The sequence below is a fragment of the Miscanthus floridulus genome, chromosome 1, assembly GCF_019320115.1.
Source record: "Miscanthus floridulus cultivar M001 chromosome 1, ASM1932011v1, whole genome shotgun sequence".
Classification (NCBI taxonomy): Eukaryota; Viridiplantae; Streptophyta; class Magnoliopsida; order Poales; family Poaceae; genus Miscanthus; species Miscanthus floridulus.
In genome coordinates, this window is record NC_089580.1 from 152,035,622 (window position 1) to 152,053,824 (window position 18,203).

Sequence of the window (18,203 nt, forward strand, 5' to 3'; positions counted from 1 at the left end):
AGGCGTCGTGGGCGGAAATGACGGGGGCGTCCCTGGGAGAGTGGAGGTGGAGGAGGAACGACGGGGGTGGGTGGCTGCTGCTGGTGGTCAGGTCACCGGGGGTGGGTGCGTCTGTGTTACTTGGCCTGTTGCGCGGAGAGAATCCGCCGTTTTCGGACCCTGCCCGTCCTCTCCTCTGGTTTTAGTTTAGTGGTGTATTGTTAGGCCCCCTAAATTTTAGTAGTTGTTTCATCAGATGTTTGACGCATGTATGGAGTATTAAATATAGACTAATTACGAAGCTAATTATATAGTTTGCGACTAATTTGCGAGACGAATCTTTTGAGCCTAATTAGTCCATGATTTGACAATGTTTTGCTACAATAAACATATGCTAATGATGGATTAATTAGGCTTAAAAAATTCGTCTCGTGGAGTACTGACGGATTATGCAATTTGTTTTTTATTAGTATCCGAACACTCTATGTAAAATCCTCCCAACACATCTCCTAAATTTTAGTAGTTGGATCCAAACACCCCTTAGTTTAGGGCTTTAGGCACATGTTTTTGGTGGAAGGGAAGCATGCAAACTTTCGTGTTGGGTCATACCACTATATTTTATGCGAAGAGCACTTTGATCGCTGGACGAAAGCAAAAAGAAGAGATTGCAAAATTTCCCGTGCTCTTTATCCTGGGGTCATATAGAGTTTTATTTTATTGCTTGATATAAAGTTAACAAATTTTTGAAACCCTGATTGGTAAGTTTTTTATAATTTTAGTCTCGAAGCATTAGCATGATATGTGAATCGAGCGTAACTCAGCTCCGTTTAGTTAGGTTCCATGTGTTGGAACTACCCCTTCCATGCTCAAATTCAAAATCCTAGACCTGACATGATGTTGTCTTATGTTCTAAATGAAACACGAGTATTCGTTTGTGTTGAAATTGGAATACCTTTAACAAAAAAGATACTTCTCGTAGTAAAGCCTAGTTAAATGGTCTTATTAGGCGGGTTATGCAAGAGTAGGAATTACTGTTCTTGAGGATGGAGAGGCTAGCTACAAAAAGTTTTCCTAACGATCACCAGAGTCCTCACTTGCCGACAGGCCAAAAGTAGGGGATGTTGTTTGGCTCACCTTGAGGAGTTATTTGTTGGGCGCTTGGTGGAGGGATGAGGTGTATCTCGTGGGGCGCTCATCCCACCTCAAGGATGAGTAGAAGGTGATTCACCATGGCCTTCTAGGGTGGAGCATAATCTTTGGCTAGGAAGCAATGGCCTTCAAATGGCTGTCTAGTCGTGCGAGGCTGTGATCCAGGCCCCCACCCTCATCCCCGGAGGGTCACGCTGTGGGATCAGGCTCATGAGAAAAAGTGCCAAGAGAAGGAGATCAAGAGAGCGCTCTTTAGCTTTCCTGGTCATCGTAGTCCAATTGATCACAAACTGGAAGAGGCCTCGAAATCCCTAGAGGCAACCATATGTAAGATTCCATCGCAGCCATGGCAGATAGGGTGGGAGGTGGAGGAAAGAAAGGGACAAAGAAGACTAAGGTGGGTTGCAGATTCAGTCCAGAAGCAAATGGGCCATCACAAAACGAAATTAGTAGCCCTTTAGACAACATCGTCTCTATCCACCCGTGCATAACCCCAGCATCCTCCTTGTGGGTTTGAGTGTTAAAAGATAGGGTTCTTATGGCGGCAACGAAAGGGGTTCCTAGCCTAAAGGGAGGAGATCAAGAGGTTTGGGGCTACAAAGAAGATCGTAGCAACAGAGGTAAAGCTTGTTGATGGTCACTATAACACAAATCCGACCATAAATTTCTCAGTACAAGTGAAGATTACACTAACATTTCTATATAGTTATAATTTAAATGATATGGTTCCACATGTATTTGGAGCATGTATGCTTACAAGAGACAACATGGTAAAATGGAACAAAGTGGGCCCAAGAGATAGATCACCGGACCCCATTCTCGGTCAACTAACCTGGCCCTGGACCCAACCAGGCACAATCCTTATCTAACACAAGAAAACACACTCTAGTGAAGCTTGACACGTTAATTCAAGGCCGGTTTGATATGAAGACTACCAAGATGTCATCCAAGGATTGAAAGGCCCATCAAAGCAAGCAAACGTGAAATGTACAAGCCCAAACTATTGGAAAACTGATTTTGGCCAACTGTCAAGCACCTTGGAGGAGCAATGTCCTTAATAATTCATATTCTGATGATACTAATGAATTATTTAGAATTATTTTAATATCCATGACATGGATAAGTTGTTACTTTAGAGATATTTATTTATACACTTGAACAAAAAGTTTGACATATCTATATTGATAGTATAACAATTAATGCACATATAATTCCTTGATATGAAATGCAAACATCTTGAAAAACAGGTGTTATTAGTGCAGATCATAGGTGGCTATACTTGCTGTCCTTTAAGATCTCTTTAGAGTAAATAGTAATTATAAAGCTTAAATATTAATATCCTTGATATAACGCGCTACCCCATCGTAGACCTCAATTCAAGCTCTAGCACTAACCTTATATGATGTGATGAAGGTTATAAATGATTATTTATGCCATTATAGTACTTAAGAGTGTAATCTATGACCTAAGATTCTTATTTTAGAAAGTACAAAAGGAGAGTTCATAATTGATATTTTAAACCCAAGAGTTTCAACTTCAATTGAGATAACAAATTGTGTAGCAATCAATAAGATTAAATATTTAAAAAAATCAGATTCATTATGTCATATAAGAAATGTGCTACAATATGAATCACTATAGTTTAAGTTAAGGTTTCAATTAAATGAATATTAAAAATACACAAAAGGTGACATGCAAGCAAAGGAAAAAAACTATGGATATGGATGAAAACATTAGTTTAGTAATTGATAAGTTTATCACAACTGGATAGGAACTATAGAGTATTTATTATATTGCATTAGAAAATAAACAAAGAAAAACACATGCAATTTTTTATAAGTAATTTTATTAGCAAGAGGTATTAAGCAGTAGCTAATGTTGATTCTAGCCCGTGTGAGAGCAAAGGTTGATAGACTAGTTTCTACTAATAAATAATTATATTTGAGCTCAAAACTTACCCATAGATATATAATCTACTCCCCATACTTTGCCTATTTTTATTGGATAAAAAAATATTATCTATACTATGCCCAAATGGGATTTGTAAATAAATGTTGGAATATACTCCCTCTGTCCCTGAATAAATAAATTTCTAGCACAAAAATTTGTCTACAAATAAATCAATCTCTAGGAGATTTAGTGGTCTCCTGGCTTATTTATTTTCCTCAAAGTCTCCACATATTTACCGCACCACCTCACCTCTCTCTTTTTCACAAATCCACGCTTGAGTTTATGCAACTAGATGCTATAATTACTGCGCAACTCGAACAATTGTGCAAACTACTCCAATTAATGAAGGGTAGTATGATCTTTTCTCTATCGTACTAATTTGTTCTAAACTTTCTAGAAATCTATTTATTCATGGACAGATGGAGCCGTAATTCTTACCCACCAACAGGTACCATATACTTCGCATATGCTTCGCATAGATGTCGAGCCTGTTCAGAGTTAGTTCTTTATCAAGAATGAATCTTTCAGCTTTTTATTGGTGGCCCCTGACTCCCAAGAGGCATGACCGCAAGAGGGTGCAACACGGGGGATTTTTTTTTAGCCAAATCAAGGTGTGAGTGCAGACGTGCAGTGGAGATGGGAGACGAGAGCAACGAGCGGGAGGCGACTCTGCTCCAAAGGTTCCCGTGGCAGCTGTGCTCCAACACGGCATGGCGGGCGCACGCCGGGGTTGTCCTCGTCCAGCTCGCCTTCAGCGGCTACCACGTCCTCACCAAGGCCGTCCTGAACGCGGGCATGGACCAGGTCGTCTTCTGCGTCTACCGCGACCTCGTCGCGCTCGCCATCCTCGCCCCCGTCGCCTTCCTCCGCGAGAGGTACGGTGTGCACCACGCGTGGCGGCGGCGCCGCGCTCATCGCCTGTGCTGCTGGTCTCGCTCGATCGCTTCAATTCATTTCCTCCGTTGTTGCAGAAGGGTGAGGCCTCCGGTGACCCCTCAGCTCCTCGCGTGCTTCGCTCTTCTTGGCTTTACTGGGTACGAATTCCGATCCTCTGCTGATGCTGCTGATGGAACAACTAGCCTCTACGTACAAGCGCCGACACTGATCTTCTTGTGCAGGCTCTTCGTGAACCCGCTCCTCTTCCTCGTCGGCCTCCGCTACACCAACGCTTCTTACGCCGCGGCGTTCGAGCCCTCGGTGCCAGTGTTCGCGTTTCTCTTGGCTGTGATTGCCGGGTAATCATCAGATGCACATGCATGCGCAGCTCCAATAGTTTCATTGGCAGTTTCATCAGGAGACGTGACCAAATTGAGTGTTCATTCGGAAAGCAAGGTCAGCTACATTATTCTGAATAAGATTCTAATTAAAACTCTTTTCAGCGTTGAAGCGATCAACATCTTCAGCAAGGACGGCATCCTCAAAGTCATGGGAACAGTCGTATGCGTCTCCGGTGCCCTTCTGATGGCTCTGTACAGAGGTCCATCCTTGATTGGCCTCCTGGGAGGCGCCACTGCATCAGCAAGTGAAAATGTCAACACCATTATTCCTGCTAAATGGCTGACATCTACCGTGCTCGAGCGTGGTGTAGAGACATGGTTTCTTGGTGCCTTGTGCCTTATAGGACACTGTTTCTTGGTGGGTGCTTACCTAGTCATACAGGTACTGGAAAGTTTGGAGCTTATATCTATGCTTGATTTTTTTTTAATGAGAACTACGGAGGGGAGAGCTTCCCCGCCTGGCTTATATATATTAAAGAAGCGAAAACATTTAGTTACAACACTGAGCGATGACGACCGCTCGGATTTGGGGTTACACGAGATATCTATGCTTGATTGATCTGCTTGTGGTTTTAATTAATATTTATTGACCGTACCAGACCACCTTTAATTTTCTGTTGTCTTATTAGTTCTCACCCAATGTTTGTGCTCATGATTGATGCAAATTAGCACCTTTTTTTTTAATCAATTATAACCTTTTTCTGCCGTGTTGCAGGTTTCTGTGATTAAAAGGTATCCTGCAAGCTTATCCTTGACGGCTTATTCCTATTTTTTTGCCACCATCTTTATGGTGTTCACTGGAGTAGTTGCAACCAGTGGGCTCCATGAGTGGGCACTGACAAAAACTGAGATCATAGCTGTTCTATACGCTGTGAGTATCTCTATCTAGAAGCCTTTCTGCTTAGACCACATCACTTGCATAGCAATGATGCTAAGATTCAGGAAACTCTTTGTTAGTTATTCTAAACAAAATTCTTACTTGCTTGTACCTTCAGGGAATTGTTGCATCTTGTATGAGCTATGCACTCATGACATGGGCAAACAAAATTCTTGGACCTTCGTTGGTTGCCCTTTATAATCCACTCCAACCAGCTTTTTCTACCGTACTCTCAACTATTTTTCTTGGTGCCCCAGTTGACGCCGGAAGGTTTGATTCCACACACTGCCCAATAATTATGCCAAATGTGATGTTTGAATATTGTTAATCACTCTATCCTAAAATATAAGGTATAGACACATCCAATTTTTCTAATTATAAGGTATTCCCGATGAGTTAACTTACGAAAGGCACCAATCACATGTGTATTAACCTTTAATGTGTACCACCAGGTTCAAAATATAGTAAGCAAAATATATTACGACTTTTAAAAGAGGGTTACATGCATCTTTTTCTCTACACTATAACATATACTAAAATTCCTACTGTACCTTATATTTAAGGATAGAAGGATCATTGGATTATTCGTCAAATCTTGGACCTTTTGAACTAGTAGTTTTTATTAAATGTTGACTTATATTCTTGCAAGCCAAAAAAAACATTGAGGTACTTGGTCAAATATGAAACTGGTGAACTTTTTACAGATATATATAGCTATTGATATTCATTTATTCTCTCCTTATAAACTCAACGAAGTTATGTAACTCATCATAGAGAAAACAACTTATGTAGCAAAGTAATATTGATCCTAACCTTTTGTACACGCTTGTATTCAACTGCTTTCAGCATTATTGGGGGATTCTTCATAATTGCTGGCCTATATCTAGTTACATGGGTTCGCTACAATGAAGCGCAGCAAGCAACGACGGATGATTATTTGGACCCTCTTCTTGTGTGTCATCCAAGAATCACTAAGACACAAGAAAGTTCTTTCATGGATCCTTAAATATTAGGGGATCGAATAGTTATCTCAATTGTTTTCTCCAAGACATCACTGTAAGCAACATGTATGGATTCTTTTATATATACAAGATTGATTCTTCTAAACTAGGTCGGTCAAACCATTGACAATTTGACCTTGGAAGATTAATCTGTGTGGTTCCTCATAGAAAATATGCACATAATTGTATTGGGCTTGGAACATAAATCGGTAACATGATAGCAAGTGCATGTGTATCATCCTATAAATTTAGGTGTTTCATTTGTGCGTAAAAAAAAATCTCAAATTTCCAAAACCTTTTCTTGATGCTTTGAATCAAATAGATTTAAGGTCAAATTAAGTCAAGACCTCAACCTCTCTCCTGAATTCTTAAATTAATTTTTAAATAACATGTGTGTTGCATATAAATGTGTGGTTGTATGAAGTGATTTGGATTTACATCGTCTTAATTAAATTCTTTTTGGAGTTTAAACTGAACCAAGATTCAAATTCAACTTATAAAAACTATTTGAATAAATGGTTTAACTTCTTCCTAACTCATAACCTATCTCATGCCTAAACAAGCCCATCAACATAGGCAACTTATCTTTCTCTACCACTCTTTTCCTCTATCTTCTGGTCCAACCCACCTAGCCAATGTGGGATGAGGCCGAACCAAAGCAGCCATGCCAACCTGCTAACATCCTGCTCCTAGGCAGCTAACAAGCGAGACTCAATGGTCAGCCACTCTTCCTCTTCTCCATTTCTCTATATCCTTGGTTCCTCCTCTCTCTCTCTCTCTCTCTCTCTCTCTCTCTCTCTCTCTCTCTCTCTCTCTCTCTCTCCCTACCTGTCCAGGCACACACATAATCAAGGGTGCACCACTATCAGCCTAGCATCCAACAACATTTCTTCATCCCCTTCTCCACGCCACCTATAAACGATCATTTGGAACTTTGGAAATAAGGGCTATCCATGGCATCAATCATCAAGGTATTTCGAGCCCCAAACATCTGAATTCAGGACTAATCCTATGGTATGCCATCAATTATTAAGGTATTTCAAGCCCCAAACATTTGAATTCAGGACTGATCTGATGGTACATATATATGCCCACCTTTTTCCTTATTTGTCATCCTTCCTTCTCCATAGATTGTTGTTATTCTAACCACTCTCATTTTAACACCATTGCCTTGACCTTACACCTTAGCCTACCTCGCCTAGAAGTGCTTCTCATATCAGTTCACCAATTGTCTCCAACGTCAAGCCATCTTTCCTCTTTTAGGGCTTGTTTGTATTAGTTGTAGTTTTTTAGCATTTGGCTCAAAAGCTGGCTTTTCTGGTTGTTAGCTCTTTGCTATTGTCTTTTATAATTAATAGTTAACTTCTCAGCACAACAAAAGCCAGAAAAGCTCTTCATAACATACATTTCAATTTCTAGCTCATTTTCTCAGAAGCCATCTTTCCAGCTGGTAAAAGCCAGCCGAAAGCTGAGACAAATAGGCCCTTAGCCCACAATAACCCCATATCCACCTAACCTCCAAATCCCTAACCCTAGCATGGTAAAAAAAGGTCCTCCCAAAAGTGTAACATGTAAGTAGCTAGAATAAGAGGAGATAGGACTGATTTGAGAATTCGGGCTTATTGTTACACACTAACTTTATGTTCTTTATAATTTATGGGAGTAGAGATTTTGGTGAAAAAAATATCCTTCAATAGTCTCTTTAATTGGATCTCCAAATGTAGACATCCTCTGTTTTGGATTTCTCGCTAGCTATAGAAAAAAATGTTGGAGGGCACGGAAATATAGAAAGTGAATTTTATTCAAATAACTGTCCAAATGTGATTTAATGAGTAAATTTTAGAAATATTCTTGAAGATGTTTAACTCTTTATATAAACCCTACCTGTGCCTTGAGAGAGAGTCAGAGAGAGAAAGCTATCGATCGAATAAATAAAGAAAAAAACAATAACAGAGGGGGAGGACCGGAGGATTTCCGCTTTGGGACTCCGTTGCGTGTGGCCAGATGTTGCTATCCTGGGCTTTGGGAGCACTGACGAGTGACGCCCGCCACTGTGCCTGTTGCGTGTCAAGTCCCAACTCCCGAAATCCACCGGAGTCCGCAAGGCGGCATGGCGTGTTTGGATTGTGACTGGCAGGTAGATTCTCGTCCAGGCAACGATCGTGACTCCAGGCGGACCAAATCCTACGCCTGGGAAGCAACGTACTCATCCTAGTAGTAGCACGTGAGACCAGTGGAGACGAGAGTGGAGGGCGATGGGCGGAGACCGGAGAGCGGTGGCGCTCCAGCGACACTCGTGGCCATGGAGGGTGAGCGAGCGGTGGCGGGCGCACGCCGGGATGGTCCTCGTCATGCTCGCCTACAGCGGCTACCACGTCCTCACCAAGTCCGTCCTCAACGTCGGCATGAACCAGGTCGTTTTCTGCGTCTACCGCGACCTCCTCGCGCTCCTCGTCCTCGCCCCCGTCGCCTTCCTCCGCGAGAGGTGCACTGCCCCTGCCCCTCAATTAATTTCCTTTCCTTCTTGGATCTTGCTGCAAGCAAAGCAAGGGGAAAATCACATCTTCTCCTGCCCTTTGGTCTTTATCCGTTGTTGCAGAAGGGTGAGGCCTCCGGTGACCCCTCAGCTCCTCGCATCCTTCGCTCTTCTTGGCTTCACTGGGTACTAATAATCCCTCTGCTAAAGGAACATCTATGGCGAAGAGTCTGCACAAGTCTTCCATCGGTGATACTGATCCTCTATCCTTGATTGAATTTATACTGTATTTATTTATGCAGGCTGTATGGGAACCCGCTCCTCTTCCTCGTCGGCCTCCAGTACACGAACGCTTCCTACGCCGCGGCTTTCCAGCCCTCCATACCAGTACTCACATTTCTCTTGGCTGCGATTGTCGGGTAACACTGTCATAACACTCAATGTCATCAGAAATTCAGGATGTCTTTGTCTCACTCACTTCACTTGTCATCCCTGGACCCACATTTCAGGGAGCCAGTCCTGAATCGCCACCAATTTGGGTGTAAATACTGAATGAGACTAACTTTTACAGTGTTGAAGCCATCAACATCTTCACCAAAGACGGCATCCTCAAAGTCATCGGCACAGTTGTGATAGGATTCCTGATCCTACCGGCAACGTTGCGTAGCTTGTACGGGTGTGAGGGAGGAGGAGCAGGCCTGGAGCCTCGCTGCCGGCGGCTGGGCGCCGTCGCGAGGTAGCTGGCGTGGGAGATGACAGGGAGGGCGGCTAGGGCAAATCCCGGCTCCCTGGGGGAAGCCGGAAACAATTAAGATTGTTTCTGCTTAATTCTCAATAATCCCAATTACAATAATTTATACTCTAAAATATCCTTTCACGGAATAACCCTCAAGCTAATAGATAAATATTTATTCCCTGTAAACAATAACTAAACGGGCCTATTCAGCCACTATTGGCCCGGTTACGCCTCTTATACTGTATACCGGTCATAACATCTCTTCCCTCCTCGGCAAACAGCTCGTCCTCGAGCTGGACCTCAGGATATTGCTCCTTGAATTCTTCCAGCGGCTCCCATGTCGCATCATCCACTGGAAGCCCCTGCCACTGGACAAGAACGCGCCATGCGCCGCGACTGAGTTGAGCGCGCAGCACGTGCTCAGGCGCCTGAAGAAGGCGGCCATCCTGCACCGGCGGAAGAGGAACTGGAGCAGCCGGGGGAGCTCCCGTGTAGGCCTTGAGCTGACTGACATGGAAGACGTCATGAAGGCGAGCGCCGGCAGGAAGCTGTAGACGGTATGCCACCGGCCCGACGCGCTCGAGCACCATGAACGGCCCAGCGTAGCGTGGGCGGAGCTTGCCCTTGGAGTGCGCGGCGAGGACCTGCATAGGACGGTGGAGGAGACGTAGCAGCACCCAGGCGCCCACCGCGAAGGACACGTCGCGGTGATGCTCGTCATAGTACCGCTTGGCGTACTGCTGTGCCTGAAGGAGACGCTCCCGGACCTCCTCCAGGAACGCGTCGCGATCGCGAAGCATCGTCTCAGCCGCCGGAGTCTGAGCCGCCCCATGCTGGAGCGGAAGGAGGGGCGGTGGGGGGCGGCCGTAGACCACTTCGAACGGCGTTGCCCGGAGCGCCGTCTGGAAGGACGTGTTGTAGCAGTACTCCGCCCAAGAAAGCCAGTCGACCCAGGAGCGAGGACGATCCCCGGTGACACAGCGTAGGTACATCACGATGATCCGGTTGACCACCTCGGACTGCCCATCCGTCTGTGGATGGAAAGCCGTACTCAAACGCTGCTTCACGCCTGAAAGCTTGAAGAGATCACGCCACAAATTGCTGGTGAAGACGGGGTCGCGGTCGCTGACGATGGAGGTGGGGAAGCCGTGGAGGCGCACGATGCCATCGAAGAAGGCACGCGCCACCGACGCGGCCGTGTAGGGGTGGCTGAGGGCGATGAAGTGCGCGTACTTGGAGAACCGATCAACCACCGTTAGGATGACCGATTTGCCATGCACCTTGGGAAGGCCATCGACGAAGTCCATAGAGATGTCCGCCCACACCTGCGATGGAACAGCCAAGGGCTGGAGCAACCCCGCTGGGTGCGTTGTCGGCGTCTTGTTCCGCTGGCACGTGTCGCAAGAGCGGACGTAGTCCTGCACCAGAACGCGGTCACCTGGGAAGTAGAAGTCTTGGCGGAGGCGAACGAGGGTCTTCTGTATGCCCTCATGGCCGGCCTGATGTGCCAGCGCAACCACCTGGGGACGGAGGTCGCCATGTGCCGGGATGAAGACACGCTTGCCGTGGAGCAGCAGCCCGTCCTCGGCGCGCCACGGAGCATCCAGCGCCCCGCTGGACAGCTGCTGGAGGAGTTCACCGGCCTCCTTGTCCAGCGCCAATGCCGCCCTGATGTCGTCGTAGAGGCGGAAGGATGGCCCGGACACAGCCAGCGCCGTGGGGCCGTCCTCGTCACGGCGGGAGAGCGCGTCGGCGGCGGTGTTGAGGCGCCCCAGCCGGTACTCGACGGTGAAGTCGAACCCGAACAACTTGCTGAGCCACTGATGTTGAGGAACCGTGGACAGCCGTTGATCGAGGAGGAACTTCAAGCTGTAGTGGTCGGTGCGGACGAGGAAGCGGCGGCCCCAGAGGTACGGCCGCCAATGGCGCACAGCCTGGACCAAGCCGATGAGCTCGCGCTCGTAAGCCGCCAGCTTGATGTGGCGGGCAGCGAACGGCCGACTGAAGAAGGCCAGGGGACCCGCCCCCTGGTGCAGCACTGCGCCGAAGCCGGTGCCGGAGGCGTCGCAGTCGACGACGAACTGGCAATCAAAGTCCGGCATCTGCAACACAGGAGCCGATGATAAAGCGCGCTTGAGGCTGGAGAACGCCTCGTCAGCCGCCTCATCCCAGGCGAACGCCTCCTTGCGCAGGAGACGTGTGAGGGGCGCAGCGATGGACCCGAAGTCCTTAATGAACTTTCTGTAGTAGCCGGCCAGCCCCAAGAAGCCCCGTACGCCGCGGGGTGAGCGGGGGGCCGGCCAAGCTGCGACCGCCTCCACCTTGTCACTGTCCATGGCGACGCCGTCTTTAGAGATGACGTGGCCCAAGTAGGCCACGGAGGAGGCGCCGAAGGAACACTTGGACCGCTTGAGAAACAAACCATGCGCGCGAAGGGCGCTGAGGACGAGGCCGACGTGCTGGAGGTGTGCTGCCCATGATGCGCTGTAGATGAGGATGTCATCAAAGAAAACCAGCACAAACCTGCGGAGGAATGGCCGAAGAACGTCGTTCATCAGCGCCTGGAAGGTTGCCGGCGCATTGCAGAGACCAAACGGCATGACCAGGAACTCGAAGTGCCCCTGGTGAGTGCGGAACGCTGTCTTGGCGATGTCCTCATGGTGCATGCGCACCTGATGATAGCCCGAACGGAGGTCAAGCTTGGTGAAGTACTTGGCGCCGTGTAGTTCATCGAGGAGCTCGTCGACCACCGGAATCGGGAACTTATCCTTTGACGTTTTATCGTTGAGAGCCCTGTAGTCGATGCAGAAGCGCCAGGAGCCATCCGCCTTCCTGACCAGAAGGACAGGGGCCGAGAATGGGGACGTAGAGGGCCGGATGATGCCCTGTTCCAGCATGATGGCGCATTGACGCTCGAGCTCATCCTTCTGCAGCTGTGGATATCTGTACGGCCTGACCGCCACCGGTGCCGTGCCAGGAAGGAGATGGATCCGATGGTCGTATGGCCGCACGGGCGGCAAGCCGCGCGGCTCCTCAAAGATGGCGCCGTGCTGCTGTAGTAATCTGTCCAGCAAGGGCCGGGGCTGGTCGGCTACGTCCGCGGCCAGCAGGTGTTGAGGCGCCGGTGGGGAGCCTTCGCACTGCCATGTAATGCGTCGGTTGTCCCGCTGGAAGGACACTGTGTGGGCGTCGAAGTCCCAGGTGAGCGGCCCCAAGGTGCGCAAGAAGTCGACGCCGAGGATGAAGTCGAAGCAGCCCAACGCGAGGCCGACGCAGGTGACCGGGTACGACGCGCCACCGATGGAGAGGGGCATGTCGCGGCCGATCCCCTCGCACGGCAGGCGCTCCCCGCTGGCGACAGTGACATGGAGGTGCGCGGCGGCCGAGGAAGAGAGCCCCAAACGGCGCATCACGTGGCCCTGGAGGAATGTATGCGTGGACCCGGTGTCCAGCAAGGCGAGGAGTCGTTCGCCCTTCAGCGACACAGGCAGGAGCATTGTGTTTTCCGTTCGAATGCCTGCGAGAGCATACATCGAGACAACAAGGGCATTAGCTGTAGGCTCCTCTGCCGGCGTAGCCGAATCTTCTGGTGGCACAACCCCTTCATCTTCGGCGGTCGCGGATTCGTCGACGGTCTCGAGGTAGAAAAGGCGCTTGCACACGTGTCCCCGCGCATACTGCTCATCACAATTGAAGCAGAGGCCCTGGCGTCGCCGCTCCAATTGTTCCGCCGGAGTCAGACGTCGAAATCGCGGCTGACCGATGGCCGCAGGGGACAGGGCCGGCGACTGGTTGGCAGGAGCCCCTCCCGTCGCTGGGGCAGCAATGGACGGCCGTGGAGGTGGTCGCCCACCCCGCTGCTGTGGCGGCTGCGCCGGCATGAAGGCCGCCGCGCGGCGTTCAAAGGCCCGCGCGAGGTACATCGCGGTCTGCAGGTCAGGCGGGTGCTGCAGCTCGACGTCCACCTGGATGTGCTCCGGAAGACCGCCGACGTAGAGCTCGGCCTTCTGCCGTGGGTTCAGATCACGCGCATGGCAGAGAACCGCATTGTAGCGGTTGGAGTACTCCTGTACCGAGGAAGTGAAGGGCAGCCGCGCGAGTTGAGCGAGTCGTGTGCCCTGCGTTGGGGGCCCGAAGCGGAGTTGGCACAAGGCGCGAAAACGATCCCAAGCTGGCATGCCTTCATCCTGCTCCAACGCGTAGTACCACGTCTGGGCGTCTCCGCGGAGGTGGTACGAGGCGAGCCAGGTCCGGTCCGAGTCGAGGGTTCGCTGTCCGCGGAAGAATTGATCACAGTGGTTCAACCAATTGAGTGGGTCGACGCTGCCATCAAACGTCGGAAACTCCAGCTTGTAGAAACGCGGTGGCGCGGGAGTTCCGTGGACAGCTGTGGCGGCGGGAGCGCCACCCTCCATGGCGAGAGCCATCGCTGCCTCGTTCCCAGAGGTCAACGCAGCCGAGGATGGGGCGCCTCTGTAGAAGAGGTTGCCCGCAGCGTCACCGTAGAAGACGCCGGGGGCGAGAGGCAGGGACACATCCCCACCCGCAAGGGCATGCGGTGGTGGCGCCGTTGACGTGGAAGTAGCCATGGTGTAGATCGGAGCGGCTGCGGAGCCCGCCATCGCCCATGACGGGATTGGTGACGGCGAAGGCGGCCACGGGAGCATGTGGAGGGGGAGTCCAGTGCTCGGAAGCCCCGGCAGACTCACGGGCGGCACCGCCGCGGAGTGATCTGCGGGCGCGGCAGCCGGCGCGGGGAGGGTGGGTTGCGGCGGGGGCGGTGGAGGCAATGACGCGGGCGAAGGGTGTTGCTGCGTGAGCCCCGTCCAGGCGGCTTGCATCGCCGCGATACTCCGGTTCATCACGGCCATATTCGCCGACATCTCGGCGACGACCTCGGCGAGGGAGTCCAGCGTAAGGGGCCGGGCACCCGAGGACGTAGGGGAGGCGGCCGCAGAGGATACCGCCGACAAGGCGGGGGCAGAGGATTGCGGCAGCGGAGGGGTGGGGGGAAAACTGGACTGCGGCAGCGGAGGGAGTGGAGGAGAACCTGACATAGCTGATACCAGGTTGATAGGATTCCTGATCCTACCGGCAACGTTGCGTAGCTTGTACGGGTGTGAGGGAGGAGGAGCAGGCCTGGAGCCTCGCTGCCGGCGGCTGGGCGCCGTCGCGAGGTAGCTGGCGTGGGAGATGACAGGGAGGGCGGCTAGGGCAAATCCCGGCTCCCTGGGGGAAGCCGGAAACAATTAAGATTGTTTCTGCTTAATTCTCAATAATCCCAATTACAATAATTTATACTCTAAAATATCCTTTCACGGAATAACCCTCAAGCTAATAGATAAATATTTATTCCCTGTAAACAATAACTAAACGGGCCTATTCAGCCACTATTGGCCCGGTTACGCCTCTTATACTGTATACCGGTCATAACAGTTGTATGCGTCTCCGGCGCCATTCTGATGGCTCTGTACCGAGGTCCATCCTTGATTGGCCTTACTAGAAGCAATAGCATGCCCAACGCATGGACGAGCACTCCCTATCCTGCCCCCAACTGGTTGGCATCAGCCTTGCTCGAGTATGGTGTACAAACATGGCATCTTGGTGTCCTCTGCCTTATAGGAAACTGCCTCTTGGTGGCTGTTTATCTAGTCATACAGGTAATGCAACTTTTAGAGCTTGCAATTAATCCTGAATTCCTGCTTCTGGGTTTAATATTTATTGACCACATCCTTTCCTTGTGTGTGTGTGTTCTTGTCAGCAACAAGATAGGCATAGGTCTTTACTTTTATGTTCATTGCTGATACAGATTTAGTGTCTTTTTCTCTGCCCTGACTATTACAGGCTCCAGTGATGATAAAATATCCTGCAAGCTTATCCGTGACAGCTTGTTCCTATTTTTTTGCTACAATATTTATGGTGTTAACTGGAGTATCTGCAACTAATGGGCTACACGAGTGGGTGCTGACAAAAACTGAGATCATAGCTGTTCTGTATGCTGTGAGTAACTCCCTTTATGCTTAGACTGCGCACATCACTTGCATGCATAACAGTGATACTAAGATTTCCTCTCCATGGTTAATTGTCTGACCAAGATTCTTGCTTGCACCGTCAGGGAATTGTTGCGTCTTGTTTGAGCTACTCAATCATGACGTGGGCAAACAAAGTTCTTGGACCTTCTCTAGTTGCCCTCTACAATCCACTCCAACCAGCTTTTTCCACCGCCCTCTCAACTATTTTTCTTGGTGACCCAATTTACATCGGAAGGTTTGGTTTCACACACTGCCCAATAATTATGCCAAATGTGCTATTTGAACATTGTTATTGGATTATTCCCCAAATCTTGGACCTTTTGAACTCGTAGCTCTGGAGTTGTGTTTTTATTAGATGTTGCATGATACTCTTTCAAGTCAAATAACAACATTTGCGGTGCTTTGCGGAACGTGAAAGTGGTCACACAGACAGAGTTCTTTTTAAAACCTCAATGAATTTATGTAATTGGTAAAAAAAAACTTATGTAGGAAACTAGCATCGATTCTTTTTGAAACGAAGTAGCATTAATTCTGACCCCGTGTACACTTGTATTCAAATCCTTTCATTTCAGCATTATTGGGGGAGTTTCCATAATTGTTGGTCTATATCTGGTTATCTGGGCTCGCTACAATGAAGAGCGACGAGCACCTATGGATGGTTATTTGGACCCTCTTATTGTGGGTAATCCAAGAATCCCCGAGACACAAGAAAGTTCCTTAAATGATCAGTGAATTAAATGGTTGTCTCGGATTCTCCAAGATGTTACAAGTAGCATGCATAGATTGCCTTGAAAGATATACTTTTATGATCTCTTATGTTTGTTAAACTTTACATGTATATTCTAATAAAGAAGTGGTCAAAGATTCACATTGGAGAATTTGTCATGTCCGTCAAGTACTTTAACTTTTAGCTGAGAGGATATATAGAGGGTGCTTGGATTCACCTACCTGAAGAGTCCAGGGTCATCTATAATTTGTTCTACCTTCTTATGAAATACGTGCCTAGGCACTGTTGCGAAAAAATAGTTGAGGAGCATTTCCTTACATGAATCGAACTTCAGTGACCTCCTAAACAAGCATCTTGTTTCCCTTCTACACCAACAGATGATTTAAAGCAAAGAGGCACTATTAAATAAGTGAAATTTTACCGTGCTTGGAAATAATAAGAGCCATCCATCAGTCATGATCGAAGGGTTACAAGATAGGAGGTACCTCTTGGGAAGAACTTTAGTTGTGGACCAAAACTAAAATTTTGTGGGCCCCGAACCCATTGAAAAAAATAGGGAATTTGATGTTTGTACCCTTATTCCGTAGTGCAACGGTGATTTTACCCCTTATTTTTAGCTTTATGATTTTACCCTCCTTATATTCAAACGAAGCTCCCGTCTACCCCTCTTTGTAACACCATCTAAAATTGTTTGATTAACTGGTTAAAAAAAAAAGAAAAGGCACCTACACAAAAAGACCATGGTACCCCTCACTCCCTATCTCCTTTGTCACTGTCTCTCGAATCGTCCCCGAAGGGAGTCGCGACTCGCGGCTCGACGCCCGGACTCGCGCTAGGGTTTCGCTACCCGGCAGCGCAGCAAGTGGCGGCGGCACGGCAAGCGGTGGCGCCGCTCCTCCTCCCTCCGGCACGCTTCCCCCTCGGCTCGTCTCCTCCTCCCTCTGGCCCACTTGCCCCGGCTCATCTCGTCCTCCCTTGGTGGCGCGGCTATCGGCTGGGAGCGTCGTGCAGGCTCCGTCCAGCCCACTACCCCCGGCTCGCGCCCTCGGTGGTGCAGCTGGGGGGTCTCGCTCAGTCCCGCCCCGCAGGCTGGAGCCCGCAACAGCAGCATCTTGACCGACATCTCTAGTCAGGCACCATGGAAGAGCCGGCCACCATGGAAGAGCTCAGGTATATTCAACAATTTCTGAGATGTGTGCTTCAATGCAGTAGAAAAATAGCCATAATTAGTAGATGTGTTAATTCGTTTCTTCCCTGTTGTGACTTATAGGCTAAATCATAGTAAATTGGAACTTGTTGTTAGAGTGCGCTCGTTTTTTAGCTTGCCAGACAGTGGTCCAAAAACATGGTGGCAAGGTAGAACTTTGCCAACAAAAGTTGTTGACACAAATAGCTTTGGGCTGCTGTGGCTAGTTGATTTCATTGCTGAGCATTGCTTGTGAGGTTCTAAACAGTACATTACCTTGTCGCGTGATTTGGAGAATGATTCTATGGAAATTAAATCCGATGAGAATTTGTTAGAGTGGTTTCTAATCAATGTAGATGACGGATTAGTATGTATCAATGCTCATATAAATGATTTTGATGGGCCACTGCAATTTTCTCCAACAAAGAGAAGGTTTCACCCTACTGCGAGGGCTAGTGTGCTCCTAATTGAGGAAGACACCAGTGAGAGAGCCACAAATGAGGGAGCCACAAATGAAATAGCAACAAACAAAACAACCACAACCCCATCTAAAAAAAGACAATATCCACCAAAAAAAGAGAGCTGCCACCAAAGAAAGTGCTTCTGAGGCTATTGATGCAGAGGTACTAAGTGATAGCAGCTATGACACTGATTTGGCTGCATCATCTGACTCTGATGATGCTTGGTCTGACCCAGACATTGAATTTGATTCTGATGGTGAGATTGTTGATGAGGAAGATGAGTATGACCCTCCCATATGACTTGTAATGCAATGAACTAGGCCATACAGCCAAGACTTGCCAAGGAGGTCCT

General features: G+C 48.6%; 3 protein-coding genes across 4 annotated transcripts; all 3 read left to right on the forward strand.

Annotated features, from left to right (window-relative positions):
- The first annotated feature begins 3,560 nt into the window (after positions 1 to 3,560).
- LOC136498045 (WAT1-related protein At3g45870-like) lies at positions 3,561 to 6,466 on the forward strand. Of its 2 annotated transcripts, none has more exons than XM_066493985.1 (7): positions 3,561 to 3,953; positions 4,050 to 4,112; positions 4,197 to 4,313; positions 4,458 to 4,737; positions 5,071 to 5,226; positions 5,351 to 5,582; positions 6,079 to 6,198. In XM_066493985.1, the coding sequence occupies exons 1-6, from the start codon at positions 3,640 to 3,642 to the stop codon at positions 5,558 to 5,560; spliced, it is 1,140 nt and encodes a 379-aa protein (XP_066350082.1). In that variant the 5' UTR covers positions 3,561 to 3,639; the 3' UTR covers positions 5,561 to 5,582; positions 6,079 to 6,198. The 2 variants fall into 2 exon arrangements, with proteins under 2 accessions (XP_066350082.1, XP_066350078.1); XM_066493981.1 differs by having other exon boundaries at positions 3,564 to 3,953; positions 5,351 to 5,502; positions 6,079 to 6,466.
- Positions 6,467 to 8,355: 1,889 nt separating this feature from the next.
- Positions 8,356 to 9,558, forward strand: LOC136498069 (WAT1-related protein At3g45870-like). The gene is made up of 4 exons (XM_066494004.1): positions 8,356 to 8,718; positions 8,833 to 8,895; positions 9,012 to 9,128; positions 9,281 to 9,558. Exons 1-4 carry the CDS (start codon positions 8,489 to 8,491, stop codon positions 9,447 to 9,449), a joined length of 579 nt encoding a protein of 192 aa, XP_066350101.1. The 5' UTR covers positions 8,356 to 8,488; the 3' UTR covers positions 9,450 to 9,558.
- A 4,918-nt stretch (positions 9,559 to 14,476) lies between these two features.
- LOC136498060 (WAT1-related protein At4g19185-like) lies at positions 14,477 to 16,327 on the forward strand. Its single transcript, XM_066493991.1, has 4 exons — positions 14,477 to 15,105; positions 15,290 to 15,445; positions 15,561 to 15,712; positions 16,050 to 16,327. The coding sequence occupies exons 1-4, from the start codon at positions 14,908 to 14,910 to the stop codon at positions 16,207 to 16,209; spliced, it is 666 nt and encodes a 221-aa protein (XP_066350088.1). The 5' UTR covers positions 14,477 to 14,907; the 3' UTR covers positions 16,210 to 16,327.
- The last annotated feature ends 1,876 nt before the right edge of the window (positions 16,328 to 18,203 follow it).